We start from the raw sequence: 19884 nt of genomic DNA on the forward strand, positions 1-19884 counted from the left end.
TCCTTTGCAAACCCATTTTAAATGGCCAACCCAATTCATGCTTGATATGGGAAATGAGGGCACTGCTGTTTGAAACCATTCCCACATGTTAAGAAGGTTAAAAAAGCCAAAAGACTGTGGCTTACCATGGCTGCCTGCAAGCCGAAATCTGTTGCCTGGCACTGCGTGAGTGATCGCTTACACGAAACCGGCAGGCCCTCACTATAAGAGGAAAAATGCGACCTTGTAACGAAAGCACATGTGCTGTGTAATGTGAACAGCAAAATTTAACGTGAAAAAGTGTACCCATTGTTCTCTAAAATGTCTTTTTTTTTTTTTTTAACCACCTCTCCCTTCTCCTCCACCAGCTGCAAATGTTTCTCCTTCACAGAGGCTAGTGAAGATTAGAAAGAGAAAACGGAGGACGCGGGACGATGTGTTCACGGAGCTCCAGATGTCCTCCCACACTGAAAGAGCACAGCAGAATGCGTGGAGGCAGTCAATGTCAGACTTCAGAAAAGCACAATATGAATGAGAGGAGAGGTGGCAGGCTGAATCGCGGGATGAACAGAGCAAGTTGCGGGCTGAAGATGATAGGTGGCGTCAGCTTGCAGACAGAAGGCAAGAGTCAATGCTCCGGCTGCTGGAGCATCAAACTGATATGCTCCAGCGAATGGTTGAGCTGCAGGAAAGGCAGCAGGAGCCGAGACCGCCGCTACAGCCCCTGTGTAACCAACAGTCCTCCCCAAGTTCCATAGCCTCCTCACCCAGATGCCCAAGAACACGGTGGGGGGGGCCTCCGGCCACCCAGTCACTCCACCCCAGATGATTGCCCGAGCATCAGAAGGCTGGCCTTCAATAAGAGTTAAAGTTTTAAACTGCAGTGTGTCCTTTTCCTTCCCTCCTCCCCCACCCATCCCGGGCTACCTTGGCAATTATCCCCCTAGTTGTGTGATAAATTAATAAAGAATGCCTGAATGTGAAGTAACAATGACTTTATTGCAAGGCGCAAATCGATTGTCTGCCGTTGCTCTGACGGAGGGGGAGGTGCCTGACGACATGTACCCAGAACCCCCCGCGACACTGTTTTGCATCATTCAGGCATTGGGATCTCAACCCAGAATTCCAATGGGCGGCGGAGACTGCGGGAACTGTGGGATAGCTACCCACAGTGCAACACTCCGGAAGTTGACGCTAGCCTCGGTACTGAGGACGAGGTCCGTCGACTTCATGCACTTAGAGCATTTTATGTGGGGACACACACAATCGGCTGTATACAACCGATTTCTATAAAACCGGCTTCTATAAATTCAACCCAATTTCGTAGTGTAGACATACCCTTAGACACCTTGTGCCTGTCTAGTGGGATAGCAGTACTAGGGTGATTCTAAGTGGATCAGTTAAGCAGTATTTCTTTTAACTGCGGAATCTGCCCTGCTTCTCCAGGGCAGTTACACATGTGTAAAATTCCCTGCTTTAGCATTTTTTATCGTAAAACTGTTTATTGTAAAACTTGCTTTTTGTTCCCCCTTTCCTAGTGAGGATTCTACAAAACAAGCAGAGTTTGACATTTCTAGCATCAGCCAATTTTTGAGGTACCTAAATTAATGCAATTTTTTATTATTTAGAACATATGGATAAACTGTTCTCCATTCAAATAACAGCAAAATTTGTTCAACATTTTAAAAATCTACTCCATCTCTTCTCTTCCTCCCAACACACAGAATCATGAACTTCAGACTAACAGGAATTTGTTTGAGAAATGTAGGAACAGCTGAAAGATGTGTGCATGTGTGGAATCTAGAAAGGAGATTGGAACTCAACCTCAAAGCAGAATGGCTTCTTGAATCTGTGATGACTAACTTGATCCGTGTATTCTTATGCCCATGTGTAGTCCCACTATCATCAGTAGGGCTCCACATTGGCACAGAGAGAGGCTCTCCCCTTTGTGCTGCAGTGATTTATCATTGCAATCCTCCACCCTCATCTTCAGTAACTTTAGTTTCCAAGTTGACATCCCTTCTGCCCCTTAGCCTCCTTCCTCTCCTCACTTTCTTGCTAGACTTTCAGGTCTGGATCTCCATTTTCCCAAACAGCCACTCGCTTGACTTCAGCTTCACCAAGGATTGCTCTGCCCATCCACTTCCTTTGCTCTGCACTGCCATCTGCTCCTGTTTCCCTTTCCTTTTTCAGCTCAGTTGTTGTTACCCTTCTTAGCAAATGCAGGGTCCCTCCTTCTTGCTTCTAATCCTTTGATGAGATTCTTCCCAGTCACCCTTTTGTCCAGTTTCTTGTCACTGAAATGGAGGTTTCTCATCTGCTTTCCCCTTACCTCGCAGGGACATTTCCTCAGTGGTATCTGAGGGACTGTAAGAAGTGCCCAGGTAATCTCCTTATAGCACCTTCCTCCTGATTAGGGGGATGGAACAGCTCCAGTACAGCGAGAGGCTAAAAAGACAGGGCCTGTTCAGCTTAGAAAAGAGATCACTAGGGGGAGGATCTGATACAGGTCTATAAAATCATGAATGGTGTGGAGAAAGTGAATAGGGTAGCATTAATTACCCCTTCACATAACACAAGAACTTGAGGTACCCGATGAAATTAATAGGCAGCAAACATAAGGAAGTACTTCTCCACACAATGCACAGTCAACCTGTGGAACTCATTGCCAGGGGATATTGTGAAGGCCAAAACTATAACTGGATTAAAAAAAGAATAAGTTCATGGAGGATAGGTCTATCAATGGCTGTTAGTCAAGATGGTCAGGGATGTAGCCTCATGCTCCAGGAATCCCTAAACCTCCAGCTATCAGAAGCTGGGACTGGATCAGGGATGGAGCATTCAAAATTGCCCTGTTCATTCCCTCTAAAGCTTGTGGGACTGGCCACTGTCAGAGACAGGATACTGGGCTATGTGGACCAGTATCGCCATTCTTCTGTTCTCCTATTGCAGTATTTCCAAACCCAGGTGTTCAAATTTCATGAGTCAAATGTCCAAAAATCACGAGTGGCTTAAAAATCATGAGCCCAAAAGTGAAACCATTTGGATTCTTTTCATTTATCTTCTGCTTTTGGAGCCTTTAGCATTGACATTTTCAAGGTCTTTCTCTGTCAACATTAGTGCTAGAAACTAACGTTTTAAAAAATGAAAGCTGAGCTTCTGACATAACCACATGAATCCAGAAGCTGTGGCTTTGAGAGACACCGAATAGTGTTACTTGTGATAAACTCAGAAGAGTTACTAATACTGCAGTTGCCCCTACTTAATTGTGGCCTCCTCACTGCTCCTAATTTCTGAAAAAAAACAAGGAATGTGTACACACACACACACACACACTCCTTAACATGAAGTTGAGCTTGTAGGCGCTCAGCACTTGCCTTTTGTTCCTCATGCCCTGACAGAGTGTAAGAGTTCCCAAAACTCAGACATTAGAAAACCAGGAAGTGCACACCCCAACAGCACAACCCTAACTTGGCCCTTATGGACACAGCAGTAGGAACTAAGAATATAACAGTACCATAGCCCTCAATATACAAACCTACCACTTACACTGTGCCCACCACAACTCCAAATCAGCAATCTTAGTCATACAGTTCCATGGACTATCACCATGCTGTGTGCAGACTATTGGTCTGGGATGTATTGCTGCTGGTTGGTAGATGCTGAGGGAGGTAAGGTACTGAGTTTGCCCTGATGAGCTCCTTAAGGAAGGGATCAAAGAAGTTGGAGCCAAGACTGGGTGGCTGTGTATAGGAGGAGCACAGGACAGTACTAAAGGCCTAAGACCTTAAATCCCTGTTAGTGAAGTTTTTTGTGTGTGAATTACAGAAGTAGGTGTGGACCTGAAGCTCGCAGCTGGTGAGGACTATGCTGTAGTGCTGTGAATGAGCATGAAGCACCATCTGGACTAAAACAAATGCAGTCAGGGAAAGGAGAGAAAGTGAGCTCCTCATCTCTTCTAGTCCCGAAGAAGAGTAAAGGGGAACCTCCCCAGCCTCCCATTGCTTCTCACTTGACTCCCACTGTAATCAATCCTCAGCCATCTAGGCCTGTGGCAGGATTCAGAGAATCTTCTGCACCTGTTTGGCTCCTGCAGCTGCTTCTCACCTCCCAGGCTATTGGGAGGGAGACCCTCACAGGCACTCAGCAGCTGCTCTCTGGCTTTATGGAAAAGATGGGAGTTTTCTCCTGGCCCCAAGGATGGTCCCTCCGAGTGCAGATTTCTCTGTATCATCTGTGCCTAGCACTCCCTGGTACCATCAGAGTTTGGCATGTGAAGTGAAGACTGCCCTTCCCCACTCCCAGGAAAAGTCCCCATGCAAGCATCCTGGGAATTGAAGATTGGCCCCTTCTCTCCCATCTCCTGGCCATCTATAACAGCAACAAAAGCCCTTTCACTGCTCTTTGTGCTCATGGAGACTCCCTCTTCCGATATGCCCGAGCACCTGCTGTTGCTTCCTGGCTCTGAGTTCAAGAACAAGTGAAGATTTTCTCACCCCTGTGGTTCCCCTCTTGGCCAGGCCACTCCACAGCACTGTGGAGAGTTTCTGAGTGTTGCTGCCACACTTCACTTTAACTTATATTTATGTACCAATATATTTTGTCATTTTACATATATTTAATATATGAACTAGCACTATGCTATGCCCTATCCTCTCCCCTCCTCACCCCCTGCTGTTCTCATTTTAGGTCTTGGAGCCCCTTTTATAGATTCTTCTTTTCCTGCTTTATTTTTGAGCAGGAGGATTGATGTAGAGAGATCAGTGGCAACAGCTGACACACTACACACGCTAATACCAGTCATAGCACATATGTTCTTAGGGCTGGTCTACACTGGGGGGGAGGAAGAGGGAGTGATCGATCCAAGATATGCAACTTCGGCTACGCGAATAGTGCAGCTGAAGTCGAAGTATCTTGGATTGAATTACCTGGGGTCCAGACGGCGCGGGATCGATGTGTGCGGCTCCCCCATCAACTGCGCTACTGCCGCTCACTCTGGTGGAGTCCTGGAGTCAACGGTGAGCGCGTTCGGGGATCAATCGATTGCAACCCGCCGATACGGCGGGTAGTGAAGATGCGTTCTTTTCGTGTTTGGTCTTTACACAAATACGAGTTGCTTTGGATAGATTGCGTAAACTCTGTTGCTTTTTTTTAAAAAAACACTGCTCTACAGCCAAAATGGTTCTGAAATAAATGTAGTCAAACTTTACTAATTCTGGGTCACTGAGAACGAAAATGATGCTTAAAATTGTTGATTGGCTCTAGTTTTCAAGATATGCTATTGGATCAGTATATGCGACCCTTGACTTGGGAATGGCGGAGGATAAGTAAGTTATAAAGGGAAGGGATCTCAATTTAAACCAGAAATGACTAAAATACATCTTTGACTGGATCTATGAATAAATCTATGACTGGGTTTGGACAGTACTTGCTTTTTAGGCAAAACAATGACTGATGCAATCTGAAGCTGGTATTGCGTCATACATGATATGAATTGCATCATGTTATTCCTAGAAGTCATGGATGATGCAATCATAACGAAGCTTACATCACTCTGCTGAACAAATTGCCCTATATCAGCTCTAGAAATCATACAGAGTCGTGCTCTCATATTTGTCAGTGTTTGATATTGCAAAAGGACACATTTCTGTTTAGCCAAAGTGAGCAGAGATGCCTCGTACTCGTGTGAACAATGCAGATAACTTCTGCTATGTTTGTGGTGAAGTGACTTTTGCATCACAAAAGCGCAGTATAACCACTATGGTTAAGAAAGCCTATCACCTTTATTTTGGCTGCAAAATTGGAGATCAGGACAAGAGGTGGGCCCCACGCATATGCTGCAACACTTGTGCAACAAATCTTTGCCAGTGGTTGAACAGGAAAAGGAAATCTATGCCTTTTGCAGTGCCAATGATTTAGAGAGAGCCAACAGATCATACCAGCAATTGTTACTTCTGCATGGTGCCTCCAGTTGGGAAAGGTGTGTCAAAGAAGAAAAAGTGGATTGTGCATTATCCAAACATTCCATCAGCTATACGCCCAGTACCCCACGGAGAAGGACTGCCAGTTCCTGATGCACTAGAATCATTCTCACTTGAGTCAGACGAGGAAGAGGATGAAACTTCTGGTCCTGAACCATCAATGTCACAGGACCCACATTTTCTCCCATCCTCCTCCTCTGAACCACACCTCACAACACAAGGTGAACTGAATGACCTTGTCAGGAATTTGGAACTACCCAAGAGTAAGGTAGAGCTGTTGGGCTCCAGACTACAGCAGTGGAATCTCTTGGCAGGTGATGTTAGGGTTTCCATGTTCCGTGACCGTCAAAAGGATCTTGTCCCATTCTTCTTCATGGAAGGTGATCATGTAGCCTGCAACAACATCAATGGTGTGATGGCAGCCCTCAACATCGTTCACGATCCAGATGAGTGGAGATTGTTCATTGATTCATCGAAGACGAGTCTTAAAGCTGTTTTACTGCATAATGGCAATGTTTTGCCATCAATTCCAGTTGGTCATGCAGTCCATATGAAGGAAACCTATGACAACATGAAACAACTTTTGAGGTGCATAAACTATGACCAACATCAGTGGCAGCTTTGTGGCAATTTGAAGGTTTTTGCTCTCTTGCTTGGTCTGCAGACTGGGTACACAACGTACTGCTGTTTTCTCTGCGAATGGGATAGTTGTGCAAGAGATTCCCACTACATCAAGAAAGATTGGCCACTCCGACAGTCATTGGAGCCTGGGAGGAAAAGTGTTCAGCATCCACCACTTGTTGAATCAAGGAAGATTTTGTTACCACCCTTACACATCAAGCTGGGTCTGATGAAGAACTTTGTCAAGGCCATTGACAAAACACAAGTAGCTTTCAAGTACCTCCGTGGAAAATTTCCAAGGTTAAGTGAAGCTAAGATAAAGGAAGGTGTCTTTGTTGGTCCTCAGATTCGTGAACTTCTTCAAGATGATGCATTTGACCGTGCACTGCGTGGCAAGGAAAAGACGGCATGGAAAGCCTTCCAGTTAGTGGCAATAAATTTTCTCGGAAACAACAAGGCAGACAACTACAGGTTGTTGGTGGAAAACCTCCTCAAGGCATACAAAAGCCTTGGTTGCAACATGTCACTGAAGATACATTTTTTGCACTCTCATCTAGATTTTTTTCCACTGAACTGCGGAGCAGTGAGCGACGAACACGGCGAGCGATTTCACCGGGACATTGCAACAATGGAGAAACGCTGTCAGGGCAAATGGAGCCCATCAATGCTTGCAGACTGTTGCTGGACAGTTGCAAGAGATGCTCCATTTAATGAATACAAGAGACAAGCCAAGAAGCGCCGAGTAAACACGGAATAGGATGTACATAATAGTTTTTTGCCTTTTGTTTCATAATAAATTTTATTTATATAACCCTTTTGCTGATTTTTAAAGTGTTACATAAACAGGACAGGTGAAATATTATCATGTAAAGCAACCATAAACGCATGAAAAGACCTAGGTTTACAATTTATGATTAAAACTCTATCTACACAATATACATAGACATAAAATGTAAAAACTTAAATATCTTAGAAACAGTAGCCAATCAGTTGTTTTAATTGTCATATTTGAATTCAGCACATCAAAATACATAATAAATAGCACATTTTATCTCTGAAGCAGACGACTTCTCAAAAATTGTAGACCAGTGAAATTAGATAAGCAGGTGAAAAAAAAATTATACTTCTGTTTCATTTAAGTAAAAAATCAAGCTTTTGTTTTGTGTACAAGTAGCTTGAATGGCTGAACTTTAAAATCTCCCAGAACTTCACCTTTATTGCAAGAGTGGTTTGGTAAGCATGATCAAATGGATTTTGAAATAACATAGTAGTAAACAACTGTAAACTTGCTTTCATTGTAAACACAGTAAAACAATTTTCTTAGGCTTTAGTTTCATAATATCTGCAACACTTTAATGTTGCACAGATCTGAGTTATGTAATAGCTGTATAATGCTGCTGCTTCAGATTTTTGTGTAACTATCATTTGGTGCAGTTTAAGACTTGTGGAGTTGTGCCAACACAGTTGTGCATCTCTATAGTGCCATAGCCTAAGGCACTTTGCTTTATTTTTATTTTATGTTAAAAAAGAGAAACAAAATGCAAAAAACTACAGTAGTAGTTACATTAGTTACATTTTCCTTATTTGCATTCAAAGTTGCAAGAGTAAAGGTTCTAATAGCAAGGTTAATTTAGCCACATCTCACACAGTATTTTTTTATTACTTTTTAGATAGTAGCTGCCAGCAATCTCAATATAGTTGGGACTTCTACGATTTGCACACCCCTGACACATGGTTTCAATTCTGAACAAAGTCCTGGGGACTATGCCACGTCCATGGCCACTGAAGTCTTGGAAAGATTCCCATTGATTTCAGAGGACTTGAATCAAGTCCTATTTCAGGAGCAGCTGGGGGTTTTACTGCAGTACTGAGATAGCTGCGAGTTTGGGATGCATGCAGGAGGCTACTGTGCCCTTTGGTATATCATGTGCCTAGTGGTGTTGGTAGAAAATATAGCTTCCCCCCTCCCCCCCCCCACCCCGAACAAAGAGTTGACAGTATACACACCTCTGTCAGGTGAGTTTGAAGTTTCCATATACCTGATACAGGCAGAAAAGTTGGATGCAGGCTATATGGTGAGTTTTGTCGTATGAATAGATATACTATTTTAGTTCCTAAATACAACATGGGAACATTTATATCTCTCTTCTTCAGGCCACCACTGTAAGTTGGACCCATGCCTTTCTAGGTCTGTGAGCTACCTTTGATTGTGTTGACCACAAGGTGTTGCTGTGGTCACTGGCAGGGATGAGTGACTTCTTTTCTGGCCAAGAGAGCACAGAAAGTGGTGCCTGTCTGCCTCAAGGGTCCTCTTGTGTTGGTTGCTGCAGACTTCTATCTCATGATGCTTCTTGCTCAGCATATTTGTGAGGCCTCTGTGGGATACATTGAGGCAACATGAAGTCTTATATCTCCAATGTGCAGATGACTGTCAGTTTTATGTTTCCATTTCATTTGAGTCCAGCTGATGCAGTTAATTTATTTTCTTAGTGTTTTGCTGCTGCTGCTGCTTGAGTTTGGATGGGTTCAAGATGGTTGAAACACAGCCCCAGTAAGACTAAGGGGACTAGCCAGAGCTATTGGTATAGAAAATAGCCGTCTCAAATGGAAGACAAATGCCTTTTGTCATTCAGGTTTTCTCCCTGAGGTCTTGTTGGATCCACCGCTGCTTCAGGATACTGAGTTAATATCAGCGGCCGAAAAACCTATTTATTATTTGTGTTTGGCCAGAGGGAGGTCAGGTCCTTTTCTTTTATATGTAGAGCTTACCATGGTGATCCATGCCTTTCTCACCTCCAGATGGATAAATGTAACATATATTGCATGAGCCTACGCTTTAAGTGCCCCAGAAACTTTAACAAACTGGCCATCGCATTTTGCACCAGGTAAAGGGTGTTTCCTTCAAGGACTCCTTTTACACCTATGTTCCCTGATTTGCATTGTCTTCCAGTTTGATTTGGGATATAATTTCAGGTGTTAATTTTTATCCTTAGCCTTAGATGGGTTGCATCTTGGATATCACAGAGATCACTTCATTCCTTGCATGTAATTGTAACAGTTGAAATCAGAAGTGCTTAAGTCACAACCCATTAGCTTAATTAAGAAGATGCTGGAGGCAAGGCGCTTTTGCTGTGGTCCCTGTCGACTTTCAAAGCCCATTTGTTCTGCCAAGCTCTTTTTGGTGGGGAAGGTTAAATCTATGTAATATTTGTATATGCACTCAAAGCATGGGAATTTGTTCAAGAATTCAAATAAACATTGCAAAAATATTACATGACAGCTGAATAAAGCTTACCTGATATATCTAAGAATACCATTGGCTGGTTTAAGATATGGTCTCATTCTGTCTTTGCATATTCCCAGCAGAAAGAACTCACATCAAAGAAAAGGGATGAGTTTGAAGATATCTTGGAGGAGAGACGGCAGTCCAGTGACCTGCGATATGCAATGAAATGTTACACTCCTGTCATTTACAAAGGACTTTCAGCTTGCAAGCCAAGTGCCATTAAAGATAGTGTTCTGCAGTCTGAGCAACTTCAGTATGTTATCAAACAGGTGAGACCGAACACGGAGTCTCTAATTCATAGTAGGTGAAATCCAGATAGACATTGTGTGGGAGGGGAGAATCCGTTTTCTGATCTCTGTCAAACAGGTTATTTGTTGTTGGAAAGACCAGTAAATCAAGAACTTGAACACTACACTTTGCTAGCAGGCAAAATAAATACATTGATTTACCCGCAGGGGTATGGTAGATGATCTCCAAGCAGTGTTTTGATTTTGCAGGCATGCCAGTATGTTGCACTGTTTATCCACTCTGCTTGACTCTTTTTATGGGTCTTGGGGGGAAAAAAAGCAACATTATGAAATGCATAAGCATAGATTTTAATGTAATTTCCTAGCTTTCTTTAAAGGAGAATGGTAAAAACAAATTGGAATTTTTTTTAAAAAACAACTGTAACAACTCCTTCCCATCATGCATCATCGTCGTCATCAGGTTTTGAAGCCTGAACGTTCAGCGTTTCAGCACAGCCTGCTACTGCTTGAGCTACATTAGCTCACTGCATTAGCTGGCAGCAAGAGAAGGCAGTTATCCCAGACTGGGGTGGGCTGCTGGATCCAGGAGGCTGTCAGTGGGAACCTTGCTTGGCTGCCTCCCTCCCACCCCTCCTGAGAAGTGAAAGGAATTCCTGCCCTGTCTGGTGCTCCCAGGTGGGGTAGAACACTTGGATAATGTATTAGTTCCACAGAGGGGATGGTAATAAGAACAAATGGCAATGTAGGGGAAATGGCAGTTTTTAACACTTTATAACTGCTAACCAAACAAAGGGTAGGAATAAATGGTCAATTTTCACAATGGAGAGAGATAAATAGTAGGGTCTCCCAAGGATCTGTATTGGGATCTGTGCTGTTTAACATCTTCATAAAATAATACGTAAAAGGGGGTGAACAGTGAGATAGCAAAATTTGTAGATGATACAAAATTACACCAGGTAAATAAGTTCAAAGTTGATTGTGAAGAGTTATAAAGAGATCTCACTAAACTGGGCAAAAAAAATGGCAGATGAAATTCAGTGCTGCTAAGTGCAAAGTAATGTACATTGGAAAAATAATCCCAACTAGATGTACAAAATGATGGAGTATAAATTAGCTGTTATCACGCAAGAAAGAGATTCTTGGCGTCATCTCGGCTGGTTCCCTGAAAACATCCGCTCAGTGAGCAGCAGCAGTCAAAAAAGCTAATTGAATGTTAGGAATCATTAGTAAAGGGATGGGTAATAAAACAGGAAAGTATCTAATGCCACTCTATAAATCCATGATATGCCCACACCTTGAATACTACATGCAGTTCTGGTTACCTCATCTCTGTACTTTTTCCATTTCTAATATATTATTTTCTGAGAAGGGCAACAAAAATGGTTAGAGGTATATGGAATAGCTTCCATATGAAGAAAGATTAAAAAGACTGGGATTGATCAGTTTAGAGAAGAGATGATTAAAGTGGGTTATGAAATAGGTCTATAAAATCATGAATGGCATGGAGAAAGTTAATAGGGTAGTGTTATTTACCCCTTAATGTAACACAAGAACTAGTGGTCACCTGATGAAATTAATAGGCAGCAGGTTTAAAACAAACAAAAAGAAGTACTTCTTCACACAACTTATGGAACTTGTGCCAGGAGATGTTGTGAAGGCCAAAAGTATAACTGGGTTCAAAAGATAATTAGATAAATTCATGGAGGATAGGTTCATCAATGGCTATTAGCCAAGATGGTCAGTGACACAACCTCTTGCGCCACGTGTCTGTAAACCTCCAACTGCCAGAAGCTGGGTTTGGTTGACGGAGGGATCACTCAGAATTGCCCTGTTTGGTTCATTCACTTTGAAGCATCTGGCACTGACCACTATTAGAGACAGGATACTGAGCTAGCTGGACCACTGGTCTGGCCCAATATGGTTGTTCTTATATTAACCCTGCATGGAATTTCATGAGACAAAGAAAATGACCACCTCTAGCTCAACGGCTTTTCCCAGATGCATTTTAAAGGCCTGCTGCAAACCATGGATCTGTTAGTTTCTTTCTAAAAGATTCTTGTGACTATTTTTATAGTGGAAAGTGTTAAGCAGCTGAAACATAAGGGTTACTTACCAGCTCCTCCTCTAATTTCAATACCATCCCTTCAGGAGGGCAAGCTGCCAGCAATGCTGAAACAAGTGGTGGTGAAGTCCTTGCTCAGAACCCCCAACCCCCTCAAAGCACTTGGTATGTCTCCACTGCAGCTGAGAGCAATCTTCCCAGCCCAGGGAGACAGACTCACACTAGTTCTGCTTGAATTAGTGAACGAAAAATAGTAATATGGAGGTGGTGGCTTGGGCTAGCCACCCAAACTCAGACCCAGGGATCGGTGAGCTTGGACTTGGGCGGCTACCCCGCGCTGCTATCCCTGCTGCAACATCCAGGTTGCTACTTTAGCATGCTAGCTTGAGCAGAGCTGGCATGAGTCTGTCTACCTGGTCTAGGAGGCATCCTCCCAGCTGCAATGTAGACTTATCCTTGGAGGTTAATGATCTTGCCAGTTACAGTCCAGTCTCAAACATTTCTTCTTCAGACTATTGCAAGACGCTCTACTTGGGGCTGTTTTGGGAATATACCTACCAGCTACAGCTGGTATAGAATACAACAGTCTCCTGTTTGAGTGGAGAAAACTTACTCACTTGAATGAGCCACCCCACATCTTTGGAATTTTCTCCCCTGGCAATTTGCTGGAGCTGGTCTAGCAAGTTTCAGGGTATGAGCTGAGTTGCATTTGTTTGATTTAGTTTTTGTATTATTTTTGTGGTTTATAGGGTTTCTTGTTTTCTAATTTTATGGAATAAGTAACTAGCTGCTGTAGGAGATATGCGCTCTATACCTTAATAATTATTTATTCATGAAGGATAAGAAGTGTGCTGGTAAGCATTTTACGAATGAATGAGAGGAAAGTGCCTGCCCTGAATAAATAATAAAAATATATTTCCTGTTAAATATTGATTTTTGTTTGGTGGGGTTAGAGAAGGCAGTAACTGGTTTCTTCTGTGTTGCTAAAATAATCAGACTTGCTAGACTTGAAACTATTCAGGATGAAATAAATTATGTAGAGAAGGAAGTTTGAATGCATCAATTTGACAGTGAAATGGCCACTTGATTGGGATGGAGGATGGTGGGAGAAGAGAAATTTCTTGACTGTTATAGAAGTGAAAACATAACTAATAAGGTGTACACCTCTCTAAGCTGAGACATGGTTTATTCACTGATGTTCACTGCATCCTCCATGCTTTTATAACATGCATGTTCCTTATTTAGTTGTTCTTTACTCATAAAGAGTATCTTTTAGGTTAAATGTTTTTTGAGTCAATATATTGAATAAGGAGATTTCCACTCTCTAATTCCTTAGTAACAATCTCCCAAATGAAAGATTTGCAACAATTAAAACTGAACATCAATGTGCAACATTTGTAGTGATGGTACTTTGTATGCATTTCAGCCAGCCATTGCCAAAAGGATACATTACAAAGAGGTGCATGAGTAATGGAGTTGATATCCCTCCAGTAACTCTAAAAACTTACTCCAAAAGCATTTTAAAACTTTTCTACAAATGTATCTAATAAGAATACTGGCTTTTTAAAATTAACTTTATTAATCAGTGAAAGAAGACCAAAGCATGCATTTGTCAGAAAGGCAATTTAATAAATCCTCTTCTAAAATGTAAGCTTCCTAAAAAAGATACAAATCTAGTACAACGTATATATGCCAATGCATCCTAATGGCTTATTATAAATATCAATACAGCCTTTGTATGAAACTTATGTTTCAGAAGATGATCACTTAAATTACTGTGTTTCAGAGGAGTTCAGGCTTTACTTTTTTTGTTGTTGAAATAAAACAGAACCAGTAACATTAGGTTTATGCCTGTCATATAAAGCAGAACCCACATTTCCCTAAAATAATGTTTGAGACATTTAGAATGTATTGCATTGCATTGACTTTAATACCTTTCTCTTAGTTTGACAGAATAATAGGTATAGTTTGTGGAACAGTTTTTCTAAAAAAAAAATTATGGGAAATGACTTTTGATCTTATTGTTGCTTTTTATTTAGCTATCAAAAGAGATGGGTGAGTCCACTGATATTATACAAGAAGAAGCCATTGAAATCCTGGATGAGATGGGTCACAATTTACACATAGGAGCTATTCGATTTTTTGCTTTTAGTTTGAGCAAAATATTTAAACGCCTTTTCCAGAAGGTTTGTGTGAATGAAGAAGGAATTCAGAAAGTAAGTATTGGTATAAAGGCCGACATAACTGGTGGTTATACTACTCACTCAGGCATAGACTCCAAAAGATGTAAAGAATAAAAGTGGCAAGGCCTGTGTTAACTAGGATTATCCTTTTCAACAATTAAAAAGGGAGAAACCTAGATGTGAATGAAGAATTCAAAGGAGACTCTAAACTAGTAATTTCAGTACACAAGTATCACAGATTTAAATAATTAATGCATTTTATCCCATTATGCAGAGCAACTAGATAGGCTTGTGACTGGAATAAATTTTGAAACAGAGAAAACAATAACTCCTAAAGATGACCTACAAAGATTTTTTTTTTTTTTTTTTTTTAAATTGTGCTTGTACTCTTGATTGTGTATAAAGAAAGGCCTAACAGGGTTTTTTCTTGTTGTTTCTCTGGGAAATATCAAGAATGTCAAGTCTGATCTTTCCTTACCCTCCCCCATGCCCTCCACCAAGGACTTGTTGGCAGGCTCAGAAGCTGTGTTTGAGCTTTTGCATTTATTGAAATGGTTGGAGTAATCTTTATTGAAGATTTCCTTTCTCCAGAATATTAATTAGTCTTTGACGTTAAATAGTTAACAAAACAAAGACACCGTCTGTCTAAATATTTTCCTGCTCTCAGTTGTTCAGTTTTCACTCTTGTGATGTTACCATTTTATTAGTTCTCGGGTCAGTATAGAGTCTTACTGAACAGGGCCTGAATTCCTAATTAAATTAAATTAAAATAAAATAGCATAAGAGTAACTTCTCTAGGGTGTTTGGGGGATGGGGAAACTTTATGAAAGAAGTTTTGTTTTTAAAAGGCATAAGCCCATTTTTTGTTTAATTTACTTTTAGTAGTAGGCACTAATAAAGACAGGTTCTAGAAGTAAAGTTTGGACCCATGATAAAGTGGGATATGGTCATAAGCACTGAAGAATGGGATTTGTGAATAATAGAAACATGGGAACCTGGTTGGAGTTACACCATGCTGATGGGTATATGGTATGCCTGAGAGAATAAGAAGCTAGCTCATCAATATGTATTTCAAATAATTTCACTATAATCGATATCAATTATATCTAACCAGTAAATATCCAAAATATATTAAAGCACTTCAGAGAGGTGTTGGAAGGAATAGAAAGTAAAGGTCATGTTTCTCCATATGTTGTAAGAATGCCCCAAAAATAAAATACTGAAATGTAGTGACTCATTAAGGCAATCAGAACACATGTGAAATGTCAGCAGTCCTCCATGACTCATCTCCCACTATCCAGGGATCCTACTAGATTTATGATTAAAGGGGAGTTTTCAGAAACTCTACATTGATATGGGGTCCAGTGCTAGTGTTACTGTAGCTCCAAGTTGTCTGTCAGCAAAAACTGAAAGAATTAGACTACTGAGAAACACCAGGGCCACCCTCTAATGAAATTCACTATAATGTAAACTTAAAAACAAAAACCATTCTAGTCTGAGATCTTGTTGGTATTTGCCGTGATGGCTTCCATGAAAGGGGTTCCCATAAATATTGTTTGTGTTTGTTCTTAGTTACAACAGGCCATTCAGGAGCATCCAGTTGTCCTGCTGCCCAGTCACCGAAGCTATATAGATTTTCTGATGCTATCTTATTTGTTTTACACATATGACTTGGCTCTGCCTGTCATTGCTGCAGGAATGGGCAAGTATTTCTTTTAACAATCCATTTTCAAGATGCAGAGATATTATTATAGCAGGTGCCTGGTACTAGCTACCACCATTAAGGTTGAAACACTTTCTGTAATAACCCCCCATTTTCATATGGTTAACACATCTGTCCAAATGAAGCTTTTCAGAATGTATCTGCCCAAATGGTGATTTTTTTTTTTATAGCACGTTTGAGCAAAACCCCACTAACTTCTCAGTAATAGTGGGGGGAAATATTTGTCACTTTAAAAAGTTGCCATGTTTTTTCCCCATACATGCAGATAATTGAATGGCTGGATTTTAAAACTTGGTATGTGAATATTACTTACTGAAGAGTACCTACTTGACCAACTTGGGGGGAAAATTGGTTTGGAGGAGGATGATTAGGCATGATTGAATACTGGCAGCTGCATATGTGCAGTAGAACATTTTCATATATTTATTTGCAGTTAGATGTGCTGTGTGCGGCTTTTTTTTTTTAAGTGCCCCTGTAAGCATCTCATCTTGTAAAGTGCCTTGCACCTGGTGCAAGGTGCTGACTGCTCCTGAGAAAAGTGAGGTTTTGGAAAAAATTTAATCTCTAATTGTGATGAAAATCCAAAATCTTGAAAATTTTTGTACAAATGAAATGCCAAGCTGCCCGCCAGGCAAGCTGCAGGGGAGCCAAGGAGCTTAGGCCATGAGAGGCCCGAGTAGCTCTCTAGGTGGGTTGCTGGGAGTCTGGGAAGCCCTGAGAGCAGGCAAGCTGTGGAGGAGGAGGCGGGAGCCTGGAAGTCCTGGAAGCCATGGCTCTGCAACAAGCAAACTGTGGAGAACTGGAAGGTTGGGCTCCCTGTAGCCCACCAGGCAGGCTGCTTGGGAGTTGAAGGTGGGGGGGGGACAGGCGAGCTGGCAGGGAACCACGTAAGGTTTAATTGGAAACCTGTTCTGATTTCTGTTAAGACTTGTCAAAATCAACACATTCTCACAGAACGTTTTGCTTTTGACGAATTAGCATTTTCCAGCAGAAAAATATTCCACGAGAGAACTTTGAACAAGCTTTAGCTGAGACCTTATTATGTACTTTTCAGTATGTCAGTAGGTACCAATCAGTCTTAGGGACTTAACTTTGTGCTCTTCACATGCAAGGTGCTGTAGATGTGGCAATTACTTTATATATTAGGTATACACCTATCATTGTATAATAGGTGTGGTACTGTCTTACAAAGTTTTCAAAATTCTGTATTAGCTTAACTTTCCTCCCATTGAAGTTAATGGGAGCAGAGTTAGACCAAAATGAATGCACCCTAAATCACTTATGGCACTGCAATATACGCTAGATCCTCAGCTGTTTTAAGAACTTACTGTGCCTTACAACACACTAAAGTTTTAAGGTGTGTTAAGCACTAATGGTGATTACAGATTTTGTTCTTTATTAAACCTAAGACATTAAATCCCAAATGTATTTTTAATATGTTAAGATTAGTCACCAGAAATTAAGGTTGAAATTTTGAGCTGACTGTATTGCACGTGTATATGTTCTATTCCTCTCTTTCTAGTGAGATGTGTAGCTTAATATGTGTTTTCTCATAGTTTACTCTGTACTGTACTATAAAGTTATACAAGATATTCACGGCAACCAAGTTCATGTTGCTGTTGGAACTGTAGCTTTTGTATTTACTGACTTTGACATTCACTGTGCAACCTTAAAAGGTTCCCAAATATAGTGCGTCAGAGGAAGATCCTAGAATCTAACAGGTTAAACTTTTTTTTCAAACTGCATTATGTGGCTCCCCAAACAATTCATTGTTATTTTGCAAGTGTTCTAACTAACTTGCCAAAACCCAGAAAGGGGCAATCCTGATTCCTCAAGACTAGGAAACACATAACAGCTGTATTTTTGAGTTCCTATTTTCCCTTACTCATAAAGTTGATGAGCCAGCAACTATTGTAAATGGGCCTGGTTTCATTGACTTGAATAGAGCTAGGCCAACTGACATCAGCTATGGATCTATTAGAATATATTTAAATGGACGTGTTGCGCTCTCTCAGGATTACTGAGGGTTTGTCTGCATTTACAGCACTGCAGTGCTTAATGAAGACACTACCTACACCGAAAGGAGAAGCTCTTCCTATCAGCATAAGTACGCCACCTCCGCAAAGGCAGTAGCTATGTCAACAGCAGGAGCCTTCCTGTCAACATAGTGCTGTGTGGGAGTTCAGTCAGTATAACTGTGTTGCTCAGGAGTGTGGAAAATCCACACCCCTGAGCGATGTAGTTACACCGAGATAAATTGGTAGCATAGACCAAGCCTGAAACTACTATGGACTTTGAGTCAGTATAACAATGACCAGATTTTCAAGTCTGATCATCTAAATGTCAGAAGAGATCATTGAGACTGTAAGTGCCCCTTTGCACATACAAATGCAGAATTCAAAAACTTGACCCACTGTTTGTAGATTTGTGTGTGTGTGTGTGTGTGTGTGTGGTGCTCGAAAGCTAATAGACGATATTTTCAATAAATCCCCAAAGGATTAGTCCTTTATGGCAATAGCGGAGGTCAGAGCTTTAGGGAAACAGATTAATATTAGGTGGCACAGTCAATCAATGAGTTTTGTGTTTGTTTTTTTCCCCACAGATTTCCTAGGAATGAAAATAGTTGGTGAACTGCTACGAAGGTCAGGTGCCTTTTTTATACGACGTACGTTCGGTGGGAACAGACTCTATTGGGCAGTTTTTGCTGAATATGTAAAAACAATGTTACGGGTAAATAAATTACTGAACAATTTTTTAAAAAGTACATTTTAAAGCATTAGTTGACCTTACTGGCACATGCGTTCTATGAAAGATACATTAAAGCGAAAAACTTTATTTGGTTAATTTAACTATATGCTATATTGGAGGTGATGGATGAATGTAGGTTTAGTGATGCTTGATATTAGACTTGCGTGGCTCCCAGCTTAAAATAAGCCTTTTTACTATGTGGAGAGAGAAGATGAAACATTATCATATTGATTCTCTCACTCCCCCCCCCCCCCCATCAACTTATTTTTTTGTTTTGTTTTGAAGAATGGCTATGCCCCAATTGAATTTTTTCTCGAGGGGACCAGAAGCCGCACCGCGAAGACTTTGACTCCAAAGTTTGGTATGTTGGTTGAAAAAGTTAAAATCTTTATTGAATTTGGGGATTTTCACTAGAGTACCTTATTGGCTGGGAACATTTCACTTCAGGACGAAATGCATAGATAACATTTCTCGATACTTTAAATGACTGCTTCATGGAGCAGCTGGTATGGGAACCCACAAGGGGAGAGGCATCTCTAGATTTAGTCCTGAGTGGAGCGCAGGAGCTGGTCCAAGAGGTAACTATAACAGGACCGCTTGGAAATAGTGACCATAATACAATAGCATTCAACATCCCTGTGGTGGGAAGAACATCTCAACAGCCCAACACTGTGGCATTTAATTTCAAAAGGGGGAACTATGCAAAAATGAGGGGGTTAGTTAAACAGAAGTTAAAAAGTACAGTGACTAAAGTGAAATCCCTGCAAGCTGCATGGGCGCTTTTTAAAGACACCATAATAGAGGCCCAACTTCAATGTATACCCCAAATTAAGAAACGCAGTAGAAGAACTAAAAAAGAGCCACTGTGGCTTAACAACCATGTAAAAGAAGCAGTGAGAGATAAAAAGACTTCCTTTAAAAAGTGGAAGTCAGATCCTAGTGAGGCAAATAGAAAGGAGCATAAATGCTGCCAAATTAAGTGCAAGAATGTAATAAGAAAAGCCAAAGAGGAGTTTGAAGAACGGCTAGCCAAAAACTTCAAAAGTAATAACA

At 41.1% G+C, this 19884-nt stretch overlaps 1 protein-coding gene across 2 annotated transcripts in view; it reads left to right on the forward strand.

The window, feature by feature from the left end:
- The window catches only part of GNPAT (glyceronephosphate O-acyltransferase), a 51135-nt gene that overhangs the window by 3314 nt on the left and 27937 nt on the right, over positions 1 to 19884 (forward strand). Inside the window, exons 2-6 of one of the 2 annotated variants that reach the window (XM_034765156.1) lie at positions 9945 to 10136; positions 14217 to 14393; positions 15933 to 16062; positions 18686 to 18813; positions 19117 to 19192. In XM_034765156.1, coding sequence (XP_034621047.1) covers positions 9945 to 10136; positions 14217 to 14393; positions 15933 to 16062; positions 18686 to 18813; positions 19117 to 19192 — 703 coding nt within the window. The remainder of the gene's footprint in view (positions 1 to 9944; positions 10137 to 14216; positions 14394 to 15932; positions 16063 to 18685; positions 18814 to 19116; positions 19193 to 19884) is intronic. The other variant, XM_034765155.1, reaches the window with a different exon arrangement.

The sequence above is a fragment of the Trachemys scripta genome, chromosome 3 (genome assembly GCF_013100865.1).
Source record: "Trachemys scripta elegans isolate TJP31775 chromosome 3, CAS_Tse_1.0, whole genome shotgun sequence".
Classification (NCBI taxonomy): domain Eukaryota; kingdom Metazoa; phylum Chordata; order Testudines; family Emydidae; genus Trachemys; species Trachemys scripta.